General features: G+C 43.9%; 1 protein-coding gene across 4 annotated transcripts in view; it reads right to left on the bottom strand.

Moving 5' to 3' along the window:
- Nucleotides 1–1,593: 1,593 nt before the first annotated feature.
- The window catches only part of casz1 (castor zinc finger 1), a 348,939-nt gene continuing 337,461 nt past the window's right edge, over nucleotides 1,594–13,071 (bottom strand). For 2 of the 4 annotated variants that reach the window (XM_033969410.2, XM_033969411.2), the window contains 6 exons: nucleotides 12,830–13,028; nucleotides 11,977–12,148; nucleotides 9,362–9,510; nucleotides 7,397–7,628; nucleotides 6,439–6,801; nucleotides 1,594–5,792 (listed from right to left, as the gene is read on the bottom strand). In XM_033969410.2, coding sequence (XP_033825301.1) covers nucleotides 4,609–5,792; nucleotides 6,439–6,801; nucleotides 7,397–7,628; nucleotides 9,362–9,510; nucleotides 11,977–12,148; nucleotides 12,830–13,028 — 2,299 coding nt within the window. In that variant the 3' untranslated portion in view covers nucleotides 1,594–4,608. The remainder of the gene's footprint in view (nucleotides 5,793–6,438; nucleotides 6,802–7,396; nucleotides 7,629–9,361; nucleotides 9,511–11,976; nucleotides 12,149–12,829; nucleotides 13,029–13,071) is intronic. The other 2 variants (XM_033969412.2, XM_033969413.2) reach the window with 1 other exon arrangement.

Here is a 13,071-nt window from a genome sequence, read left to right as displayed (position 1 = left end):
TGCAAACAGATGAAGTCTTTATGGCAAATGTATTTTTCAGATTCGTAATGCAACCAGAGTACTAGAGTAAAAAGAAGGACACTTAAACAAAGGATTTAACGTGAGTTCTAATGGAAGACCGAGGCGGGATTTAATACGTTTTTCTTCTTCTCACTCTTTTTCAAGCTAGTAAAGCAAGTAAAATATGTAAAATGTGCATTAAGTGTGCTCATTAATCAGCTCCACTCACTGTTTGGACTGTGTTTTTTGGACATTTGTTAGCACAGACCCTTCATTGTGCCCTAAAACTCTTAATATTTGATACAACCTCAGCTCACTCTACTCCAAGCTCCTTCTGTATGAATGAGGGAGCACCCACCCTCATTTCAATCTTGTCTTTTCGGTCATTACCCAAAGCTCATGACCATAGACGAGAGAAGAAAACATAAATTGACTGCTGGATCAAGAGACTCTTAATGATAACTCTTCTCTATTTCAGTAAAACTATTTCATGACGACACCTACACCTACTGATTGTATCTTCCTTCTGCTCTATAAACTCAACAATTTGTATCGGGCCAGATTTGAGCCAACACACCAGAGACTGCTGCGCGCACAGATGCCAGGGCAATCCACACAGAGCCACATAAGGCCAACCCGCATGTTCCGACGGCCCCTGCCTCCAATAAGGTCTTGTTAATGTTAAATTGGATGACTGTGTGTCCAATTCTGTGTTTCCTCAGAGGTGTCTCGGGTGCAACAGCTGCTACCAATAGCGAAGCTGCCCTCTCTTTCTGCCGTGTGATGAGGGCGCTCCAAAATAAGCCCATACACATGCAAAAATAGATAAATGAAGAGCTATTGGGAGAGGGCGCTGATGTAAAGAGGGGTCTGACTGGGGCAGCGCACCAGGGAGATGAGAGACATCTATAATCTGAACCATAGATGAAGTGGAATGAGTTCAAATACACTTGATCTGTGAGACACACAGGACACTGTCTGCTGCCAAACAGGCACATGAGGCTCTTTTAGCCACAGGGTCTAACAACAGGCCTCTCAGCAAACCTAACGAGTGTGATAATAATGAAAGTGAAAGTCAGTCACAAACAAATATGCATGTTATTAGTTAAACTCTGGTTGCCTTTTTCATCCTCTCGTTTCTCGCTGGGATGTGTGTTGTTTTTTCTACCGTTTTGTGTCTTTGTCACATTGGTGTTTGCAGCCAGCTCCTCCTCGGCCTGTAGCAGCGTCGGTCTTCATAAATCGTAGCTTGGCCTCAGACTCACTGTACAGTATCTGTCTTTATCTGAGGAGCAGAGACATGGCCACCTGCTCTTCCTCTGCCCCCTCCCTCTGTCCCTCTCTCTGTACCCCTCCCTCTGTGCTTTGTGAACTTAATAAAAGCTGCCATTAAGCAGCGCTTCATCTGTTTGGGCCTAATGGGCCTTATAGGCATCATGTGACCACATATGCAGAGCACACCTGTCGCACTCTCCCAGTCTGCTCCTGGCACATCAGCTCCTCACGCACGTGTACGTGCACACTCACGGGGCATTTACAGTGTACACCCTGTGTGAAGTACGCACCCGTCACACACACTCTCAGACAGGAAGCTCATGTTGGTTCAGTATGTTTTTATTTCACTGAGTGAAAAGCTCAATCTTTGCATAAGACATGCACAAACAGAGAAAACATAAATATAGCACAATGAAGATGAAAGCACTGATTCCAGGGAAATAAATCTGAAACACTAAAGAGAGCAGTGCTGAGGGCAACAAATTCAAGTGGAGACTTACAAAATTGCTTCTTTGTCAACTTCTCATAGAAAACGTCTCATGAATCTCACTAAATTGAATGCTAACGGGAGATGGCTTTTAGTCCAAAAGTGCAATATATTTTACAAAGTCTAAAATGTGGCTGCTGCAGTGAGCAGGCGTCTTTCAGATTACATTCTCCAGCTCTGGAAATACATCTCCCTGTTTCTTCACCACTTGTGTGCACCATCTCTTACTGAATTAATTTCTCCTGTAAAAGGATCTGTCGTTTCAGCAGAAGCTGAAGCTGGATTTGGAGGTCGTTTCCGTCTGGTTTTAGTGTAATATAATTTTCTGTTTATTCATTTTTTTCTCGTAGATTATATACAGGAGCCAGCTGGCTGACAGATGGTGATGCCTTTACCCATGTCTGTCTTTTTATTAGAAAAAGCCTCAGAAGAAGCAGGAAGGACAGGAACAGCTGTAGACGGGACAGAGCGAGTGACGCCCGGGCCACTGGACGGGAGCGCGGAGAGGGCGAGCGAGGCAGAGGAGAGAGAGACACTGGACGAGCAAGGCAGAGGAGAGACAGCGATAATGGGCGAGCGAGGCAGAGGAGAGATAGGGCAGCAGGAGCAGGGCCTGAGGCTGGACCCACACAGAGGTGTTCTGTTCTGGTCCTGATGGAGCTCAGACTCTGGTGTGTGGCTGCACAGAGGCAGGTCTGCTGTGCTTTGTATCGCTCCAGTTGGATTAATGGCAGAACAAAGCAGAGGGAGAAGCACAAGGTCATGAAATATGAATCGGAGCTGGGACAGAGCCAAGAGGAACCTCTTTTGGAGCGCCGCTCGCATGTTAGGTCTGCCCACAGGCTTCAAACACTATACAGTACATTGTATCTGTATTTATAGTTTATTTAATGTCAACTTTATACAAATCCTGCTACTTCACAGCTGCACACACAAAAAGAAACTAAATTCAAGTGCACAGGAGTTTGACGGGAGGCTGGGTGACTCAGTCTGTGAAGCTTGAGCTCAAAGAAAATATTTTCATCTAAAGAAAAAATATAACACACAAAGTGCGTATAAATAAAACAGAAAGTCTGTGTACTTTAAAACTGAGTTTTGACAAAATGAGAGTAAATATTAATTCTGCTTGACCATTTTCTTCCATGTGGCTGAACCAACAGAAAGTAAAGTCACACACACAAGCAAACTAAAGTGAGGCTATTTGAATTTTGAACTTTTTATTATTTCATTTCTCCTTTTACGACTTTTCTTTTTAAAGGAAGCTGTTCATCAAAGAGCATTTTGTTCATATATAGTTATTTTTTACAGAGGAAAATACTGTACAACCATTTTTTATTTTTTTAAAACAATGTTTGGTGGAATATCATTGACACACACTTTTCCCTATTGTGATTATTTTTCCAATGCCGAGCTCTGGAAATCTTCCCTTTGCGTGTGTCCACGGTTCAATACATAATAATAATAATTTAGAACTACAGTAAGTCAGCCTCTTCACAACCTCTTCAATTACAGTCCATATTAGTGTTCCTAACCAAGCCACACCCATGTCAGGGGCGCTCCATTTTGTCCAATCACAGAAAATCAAAAAATAAAAACCAGTTTTTAAATAAGTCACATAACAAGAGTTCTTTGTCACACTAACATCTATTTGTGCATCAAAGCAAAGTGAACTAAAACAACATTAAAGCAAATTCCCTGTTAAAAGATATATATCATATTTTTTCTGACGGTAAAAATGAACCTAAAAAGTGCAATAACACCCTAAAAATGTCTCATTGGAAGGTCACATAAATATTAAATTAAAAGCATAACATTAACAGGAGTTCAACCACAGCCAAAGTGAAAAAGAAAAAACCAACAATGCCGTTCGGACATTTTTGGGTCTGTACATTTTCAACATAAAACTACTTTCCCGGTGCTGAAATATCCCACTGCATCCAAATGTCTCTTTACTTCCTGTGGGCAGTCCAACCCTCCCCTTTTGATTTAAATACAGCTTCATCCAAATCGATATGCATCTAACTATAACACAACAAAATGACAATTTAATGCAGTGATGCCAACGGTAACAAAAATAGTCTTAAATATGAGCAGGAGTTCTCTATGTTTGTAATGGTCAGCTAATATAGAAAAGTGCACTATCCACACACAGACTCGATTCCTCTGAGGGGCCCTTGGGCGGGGCCCGAGACAGGAGGGGTACATTACAGGGACTTAGCTTGGTTTTTGGTGCTAGTGGGACACAGCTAGCAGAATGTCACGAGAACTGTAGAGACTGACCAAACAGCTACTGGTCAAATCCAGATTGAGAACGAAGTAAAACATCAGAGACGGAGCTTTATACTCTTCCTCACAATGTCTAATAATATTAATATTATTATTATTCATAATACAGAAAAGATCCAAACTTCTGAGGGCAATCCCCTTGGTGATCCGCTTGTCTTTGCTTATAGAATATCCACAGCACTTTTCTCCTTAGATCATCGTTCACACACGCACACACTTACATATATAGTTATATAGAGAGATTTGTTTTTGTTTTTCTTGTTTTTTTCACACATAGTAAAGTGAAAAAATAAAAATAAATTAAAGTCAAACATGCACCCACACAAAAGACTGATGTGTAGTAAAATGTTTTACATTGCTGCCCCCTTATTTGTAAAAGTGGGCCCTGTTACTGTGTCTCTGTTCATATTTTTTCTTAATGCATAATTGAATTAATAATGTTGGTCATCTTGTAAACATGATCATCAGTGTGGGCCATCACTAGTTTGAGTAAAAGTCTGAACAGGATGTGTGCGGCCTCTCCATGTCTTTGTTCTCACTTCTCAGTCTTAACTTAGAGTTCAGGGCTCCTGCTGTTCCACTGGGGGGCTCTGCAGTGGGGAAGAGTGGTTAACGGAAGCACTCAGAGCCTCTGCACTGTCCTTCTCTCTATCGCCCTCTGCCATCGAGTCGTCATTTGAGTCAGAGTTCATGTCCTCCTCCTCGGGGGACAGGTCGTCCTCCGCCTCCCCGGAAGTCCCGGTGGTGTCGTCCGGGCCGGAGCCCCCTCTCAGGGGGGTGGAGGTGTGGTTGGACAGGCCTGTGTCCTGGAGCATCTTTTTACTGAGGTCCAGAGAGTCGTTGAGGCCCAGCCCAGCGGCGTTCTTCAGGAAGAACATGGAGCTGCTGGTGTCCGTCAGGTTCAGGGAGCTGTCCAGGGCCGTGTCCATGCCCATGGAGGACGGGGGGTACGGGTGGCTGTAGTCTGAGCCCAAGGCTCCCCCCGGGTACAGCATGGAGGGGGTGCTGTTCATGTGGGGCATGCTCATAGACACAGGGGTGACCGCTGACACCACTCCGCTCAGATGGGGTCCTTCTTGTTTAGGAGACACAGAGGGCAGCTCTCCGCGCTCCTGTTTCTCATGCTTCCTCTTGTGGGAGTCCATCTGGGACATGCCCACCACAGTGTGCTTGCACTCGGGGAAGGTGCAGTGGAAGTGCGAGCACTTGAGCTTGTACTTGCAGTCAGGGACCTCACAGTCAGCGCTGGAGCTGAACTGGCAGAACCCGGCCGCGCTGATCACGTCCTGTTTGCCGTGGTGTTTGCGGTGGGCCGTCACCTTGGTGCTGTCGGTGCAGCGGAAGCCGCAGCGCAGGCAGTGGAAGTGGGTGCTGTTCCCTGAAAACTGGCAGTCAGGGAAGTTACAGATGAGCGACGACTTGAAGCGCTTGAAGTCGTCCAGGACCAGGTTGTCAACGCGGTCGTGGTGCTGCGCGTGCTTGTACATGTGCGTGCGCCCACAGAACTTGTACCCACAGTTCTCCCTGGTGCAGTGATAGTGGGTCACCTTCAGAGAGAACTGACAGTTGATATCTTTGCAGTTTTCATAGAGGTCATAGCGGCGAAAGCCCTCCAGCATCATGCCCTCGTCCAGCATCTTGCGCGATGAGGCGGTCTTACGGCGTTTACCGAAAGGGGACATGTCCTCGATGATCCAGAAGCGCTTCTTGGCCCCGGTGGCCGTGGGAATGGAGATAGTGTTGCCTGGAGGAGGAGCACAGAAAACAGTGAGTGAGACCAAAGCAAAGCTGCAGACAACAGGCATATCACAGCAGCCACAGCCTCCTGCTGCAGCTCTAATGTAACTCACTCACAGCTGAGTAAGCACAGGGAGCCACACTTTTAGAATTCCTAATTCCCTGAATGATTAAAAGAGAGCGAATGATAGATTGACTTTGAAACATGACACTTTTACAGGGTGTCTCAGCCTCCAAACACACGGAGAGCTGTGGGTCTTAACCAACCCTCTTATCTTTATGTTGTTTTATGGGGGGCACCCACCTTTTGCTACACCCTAGGGTCACTCCTAATGATGTGCTCCCTGTTCTGCGAGACAGGAAGCAGTGGGCTTCGATAAAACTTGCGGCGTGATTAAAATAAGAGACTGCTGATGCAGACCAGTTAATGGAAGCTAACCAGGGCCGTGCTTGGTACAGCAGGACGCCTTTATCTGTAATATAGCGGCTAATGCTTGAGTGGATTCTCCCAGTAAAGAGTCAGTGAGTTCATACATGTTTGTTTTGTGCATGCACTTTCCTCATGTTTCCTTTGGGCATGCTTTACAAACACAAGTGCAGAGAGGCCTGGCCTGAGTGACAGCTGCAGTGTTGGTTTGCGCCGGAGTAAGTACCTGCAGCATCCTGCACTATAGGGACGTCATTTTTAACCGGAGACGGAGTGGCAATGATGGGGCTGTAAGCTGGTGTGTTGGTTGGCATGACAACACTCCGAGTGGCTCCCAGAGAGGCGCTGAGCAGAGAGTATGACAGACAGGGTGGAGACAGGAGGTATGGGAGTGAGGAGAGGGGCGGGCGCAGAAGGGCAGGGGGGAGGGCCGGGGCCTGGAGCCCCGGCTGAGGAGGGGCCAGGGTGGGGAGAGCTGGAGGAGCAGGAGGAAGAGGAGGAGGTGGAGGAGGAGGAGGAGAAGGACGTGCAGTTTGGGTGGTGTCGGCAGGGGTGGTGGGAGCAGAAGGTGTGGTGGGGCAGCCTTGTCCTGGAGAGACAGGGTGACCAGAAGGGGTGGAGGGGGGACACGGACAGAGGGGGAGACACACACACCCACGTATCCACAAACACAACCACAGACACAGGGATGGGAGGTAGAAAAAGGGAAAGATAAAAGAGAAGAGATGATACAAAATGAGCCCCATTCAAGACAAGTTACCCAAACACCAGCCAAAACAACATGATGAGAATAATAAGTAGATCATATATTGGCATGTGAAATGTGAAGTTTGCAGGCAGGCTAAGATAGAAAACAAAGCAAAGGTAAACACTAAGATAAAAATTATGATGAAAAACTGGTTTGTGATCTATGCATTTAGCCCCAGGTCAGTAAAACTGCTCAAGTAAACAAAATGCCACAGGGATGTTTTCCGGCCAGTGGACAATGTAATTATCTACAATGGCCTCAAGTGCAAAAAGGATGCTTTATGAGACTGTCCAATAAAACTGTAATGGTTTTCTCTTAATATTTTGGCTGATGTATCATTATGCTATTGATTCAAATAGAAGTAAATCAAAAACGTGATTGAAGAATGTATGAAATGGCAATCCTGAGAACGTGGTTGTTTCAGCGGTGGGGTTACCTGCAGGCGAGGCGTCGTTCCCCACGGGTGTGCTGGTGCAGCTCCTGTCCTGGTTGGAGGATTCGGAGGACAGACCCAGAGGACTGCCCCCGGTGTAGTCCACGTAGTCTTCGGTATCGTCCATGGAGGTGTTGGAGAAGCTGGCGGAGAGGCTGGTCTGACTGGGGACCGGACCGGACACGAGGCCGGAGGGGTGCTGCATGTCCTCCGCCCTGTGACCCAGAGGCAGCACCTAAAAACAACACGGCGACTTCAGGTTAGACTTATCACTCCACCTACGCGTGTCTACTTGATTTTGAGTTTATTATGTTTCATTCCAACTAATAATTTGCCTTTTAGTATTATGCAAAAATCAAAAATGACTTGTGCAATGCAAATCAGAACATTATCCCTCATCTCGCTAATCTTATGACATATTTGGCAAGAACGTGCATTATTCAAATTCGTTAAATGACACTAAGTCAATAAAACATGAAGTTTACCAAAGGACAGATGACCTAAGAAAAAAAATAATAACTTTGAGGCGCACTGTGGAACATTTCATGACGAAAACATCAGGAAAGTTTCATATTGCTCTTTTACATATAAGCAGTAGTGGAAGAAGTAAGATGTAAGTAAAAGTATAGATACCGGAGCAGAAAATACTCACGTAAAAGTCAAAATATCACATGAAAAAATCTACTTAAGTAAAAGTATTAAAGTACCTGTTTAAAAATGTACTTAAAGAGTAAAAAGTACAAATATTTCGCACATATTCTGAGGTCTTATAAGACGTCAAATGTGTTGATTTTGATTTGTGCTGAAATTTGCAACAATCATTTTTTCAAGCTGATTTTATTTGTATATTTTTGTTTGCTCAAAATATTAACGTGCTATTAATTTTGTCTCAAACATGAATAAAATAAATACTTTTCATATACTTTTCCTGTTCAAAAATGTAGTGTAGTAGAAGGATCAGATACCTCTTCTCAAATCTAGTGAAGTAAAAGTAAAAAATATCCAGTTTAAAATGTACATAAGTAAAGTGCAGATGTCTAAACACTTAAATACTGTGCTGTACTACTTTTACTTCATTACCTCCCACCACAGCTATAAGACTTTTGGTTATATATGTTGTTGTTTTTCTATAATCTGGATTGTAATCTGCGGTATCCTGCCACAATACTGAGAATTTGAACCATTTTCCAGGTGTGTCATTCTAATAAAAATTTCATAATAACATAATAATCTGATTAGGCAATAAATCAAACTTTTGTACTGGCACGCAAAAGCAGCGACTGCTCAACAAACATGTCCCAAAAAAGAACAAGTTCTCAAAAACAGGTGTTGGTTGCTGGCATAAAACCAAATATTTGCACACAGCAGTATTTAGCAAGAAAGTACAAACGTCATACTTCTTGTCATTATAGGCCGACTTTGAAAAGAAAAGCAACAATGAGAACGGGTAAATCCACATGTTTTAATCTATCTAGCTTCGCCCACGAGAGGTTAAGTTAGGAAATTAAGCAGAGCCGAAATATGTCTTGAGAATGTCATGCATGGATTAAAATTGACTGGTGTGACGAGATATGGGCACCAATCTGCTTTTTTTTGCAGTGACTCATGACAGGAAGCAAAACCGGCGCGCTTATTCAACGTCGACGACTTTATATTAAGTCTACGTTTAAGTAAATATGTTGTTTTTGTGTTCTGACTTTCAACACGTTTGTCAAATTACAGTTAAGTCACCATTAACCTACATAAGAGTTAAAAATGGGATAAAATGGCTGACAATAGCGGAGGGCGTGTGAGGTACTTGGCTTTGTTTCCAGATGTTTCCATAAACAATTCAACACCTGTTATAGTCCCCTGAGGTGCGCAGCCCATATTTGGAGATAATAACCCTCTTTTTTTGAGATTGGCATGTGACAATAGCGGCTGTTTGTCTAGTTTTTTTTTTAGCATTGTGCTGTTTGCATTTTGTACCTGGGACGGGACTCGGTCAAAGTTTTTTCCCAGCATCCTCCTCATGTGCTTGCGAGCGTGTGAGGTCATCTGGTGCTTGAGCAGGAAGGAGAACTGGCAGCCCTCACGGATGCAGTGGAAGTGGCTGTTCACCTGGTTGTACTTGCAGCCTAAGGAAATAAAACAAAAAAACATGAATTAGTTTAACGTAAAACACACAGTTCCACGCTGATAATGTATACACGAAGGACAAAGTATAACTGAACTGTAACCATTTTTTAATCAGTTTTTAACACATTTTTGTAACTTATATTTCCTTTTCTCTGCACATACTGTATATTCAACTCTTGGATCAGTTCAAACAGGGGTGGAGCGCAGATTAAGAGGAGGAGTTCAGGAGTTTCAATATATTTCATACAAATGTCATCAGTATCGGTATCAGTATTCTGGTACTGGTCCCAGTTTCACCTAACAAAAATCTGAAGTATTCCTTTATTCTACTTTTTGTCCTAAGTGCACGCCACGGAGAAAACAAAACAATACAACCGAGCTAGTACAGTACATAATTAAATACAGGAGGTTGTGGGTTGGATTCTTTTAATTTCTCACAGTGAATTTGTGAATGATTAGTGAGTAACTGTCGGTCTATTGTGTAGTAGCTATGATCCCTAATTGCTGGAATCTCATAGAACAAGTTGCTGGGACTAATGATTGTAATTATACTGCTATTTTATGCATACATTTTCCGTATTGTTTGATAGAAACTTGTATCTTTTCCTGCTCATGAGCCTACCGATAAATAAAAGTAGAAATATAGCAACTTTCCGCTTATCCAACGCAGTGTTCTTTGCTCACGTTTATGTTTTAATCTTGGTTTCCGTCGATGGTTTCAGTCTGTACCTTTGTGCTATACATTACCCCTGCGTGAGTGGTTATTAAATTGAATCCGAAGTGAAATATTTGTAGTTTCTATGAGTTGGTGACTAAAGAGGGATTGCATTTCCAAGTGTTTGTGTAGAGTGTACATGTAGGAGGAATATTAGATCACTGTGGTGTCACACTGAGAAGTCAAGCCTTCCCTGCACTAAACCTGTGGAGCTCTTTTATTACACTGACATGCTTTATTCAATTAGGAATTTACATAAATAAATTCTCATTTTCGGAGGGCCAATAATGCGCACACGCCCCTGCAAACCAAAGTAAATATACAATTATTACCATATTAAATTCATTTTTCAAAGTATCTCCATTGTCATTTTTGCCTTTTGTTCTCCTGCCGTCTGCGTCCTATTCTCCTATCCGCTTTCCCCTTGTTTTAAGCGCCGTAGCTCTAATTGCTTTATGATTTCAAATTAAATGAATGTTCCGTTTTGTGCCTGTTAATCAAATACCATTATATAAAAGCAGGCAGAAATAATTGAAAGAGTTGCATGCTGGGCAGGTGCTAGCATGTCAGTAACCATGGCGCCCGCTTTAGGAGCACAAACAGCCCTGTGTCATCAAATCGCTTTTTGCACACCGCTCCAAACGCTGCAAGTTGAGCAAATAATGTTAACCCCCGTGACACGCAGGGCCCTTTTGTTGCGACCCAATCCAGGTAGCATCATCGTCCATGTTCAATTTAGAGCTGCTGCCATGGATACTGGCAAGCCATCAATTCTTTATGACTGTAGTGCTAGCAATCCTAATCCTCTCAAACAATACGCCTGGCAGAACGGACTCAGGACAAAAAACAGCTGTTTCGGGCCCGCTTTTTTGTTTGCTTTGTTCCCGCGCTCTGAAAAGCTTGTGTAACCGCCTGAAAAAAGAAAGAAAGGAAAAAAAATACACATCACTTTTAATTCATTTGGATGGCAGCGGTGGCGGAGAGGCGCAGCTCCGCAACACAAACAGGCTAAACCAGACAAGCCGGATAATTAACAAACACAAAGCTAATTGCTCATTTCTGACAGGGGCAAAAAGGAAGAAGAAAACAACCTGGATGTGATTGCCCCCGATGACGTTACCGCTCGTATACGGAGAGAGAAAGGAGGACTACCTTAGGGACTTGGGGAGGGATATACCGGCGTGCATATGCAACAGAACGAGCCATACCTGCGCTCGGTGTTTGCCAACATACACCAAGTTTCGCCCAGTGTGTAAACAAAAGAACGTATGCGCTAACAACAGACATGCAAAATCAAGTGTTGCCTTAAGTCCGTAATACTTTAATACAGGGTTAGAGAGCTATTCAGAAAGACTTATGCGTTGTAAGAAAACTAGCCAGTTGAACAGGCAGACATCACGTTAAAGGGTAAAAGTTGAATCCGATCCGGAAGTTATAAAGTCTTGGCTCCTAGACGCCTGGCTCCGTTCCATTGACTCACATTCAAAAAAAGGTAATAATATACACAAGTCAATATTAGCTTTCCAGTTAGAATTCTGGTGTTACTGTCTTTATTTGAACAATGGGGCTTGGCTAATGGTTCCCTGGTTATTACTGCTAACTCAGCCTTGATAACATATAAAAGTCTATTAATCATGGGGTGAGTCGTGTTTTTATCTACTCTTGGATAGTTTTATAATTTAGTCGGGCCCTGATATGGTTTAACTCTTTTGCCGTCCGCATTGTTAAGTGTTTTTGTGTGTTTTCTTACCCAGACGGCCACACTCCTCTCTCTTAGTGAAGTACTTGAATCCGTTGGCCGCGCGGCGCTCTGCCTTCTCGTGCTTCTTGACGTGCCAGGGCAGCTTGGTGGTGATGTTGGTGACGAAGTAGCAGCCTGGCCGCAGACAGTGATAGTGGCCTCTCATTCTGAACTCGCAGTGCTGTGGACCAGACGCATCATTTCAATTTCCTGAGTCAGGCACGATGAGAGTGTGAGCCGGAGACGCTGATTAACTGTGTTTGATGTCTGTGTTCAAAGTTTCACACAAAATGATCCACACCTCACAATCCTGTGCGTTCCCTCATCACAGCCCCAGACCCCTCCTCTGCCACCGCACAGCCCCATCTGTCTGCCCCCCTCCCTCCCCAAGGACAGCCCAAATAAGATCTGTGTGCAGCGGTGCCACTGAGGAGGAGGGGGCCTTTGGTGAAGGGCTGATTTTCAACACATTAATGAATTCATTTAAACGCTTCTCCAAATACGAGCTCATGAGAGTAGGCACGGGCTGCCATTTAGGTTTCATTTACGGAGCATTCCCCTGATTTTTGCCCTATTCCAGACAGCCTTGTTTACTGTGCCACTGACAATGATTTATTGGGTAATATCAGCTAAATTGGCCTTTTCTGAGAGGAGAATGCGGCAGTCAAAATGACATCATTGACATATAAACAGGCATTACTGGGGTGAGTCGACTGTCTTTTCAGCGGAGATGGAAGACAGGGAGCAGTGCTTGTGAAAGCCTTGAGTCAAATAAGCTCAAATGCTGCTCTAATAGATAGCATACTTCACAGTGAGAATGTGTGGGTCTGACAGGAAGTGATCGGCTGCGTGCAGGGCTCACCTGGTTGGGGCACAGACACTGCAGAGAGTAGTAGGAGAACTGGTCCCTCACATTCACCAGGTTGTTGTTGGGGTTGATGTGGTCCAAGCAGTGGGACTCGGCCTTTCCAGACGTCTTACAGACGTACTTGCAGTTCCCAAACAAGCAGTGGAAGTGAAACTTGTTTGAGTATTTACAGTCAGTAGCCAAACAAGGGTCACTGGACAAAAAATGACAATTAGAAACATTTACATACAATATTG

This window comes from Periophthalmus magnuspinnatus, chromosome 7 (genome assembly GCF_009829125.3).
Source record: "Periophthalmus magnuspinnatus isolate fPerMag1 chromosome 7, fPerMag1.2.pri, whole genome shotgun sequence".
Lineage (NCBI taxonomy): Eukaryota > Metazoa > Chordata > Actinopteri > Gobiiformes > Gobiidae > Periophthalmus > Periophthalmus magnuspinnatus.
Note: the sequence above shows the minus strand (reverse complement) of the source record. Positions and strands in the feature narration are given on the sequence as shown.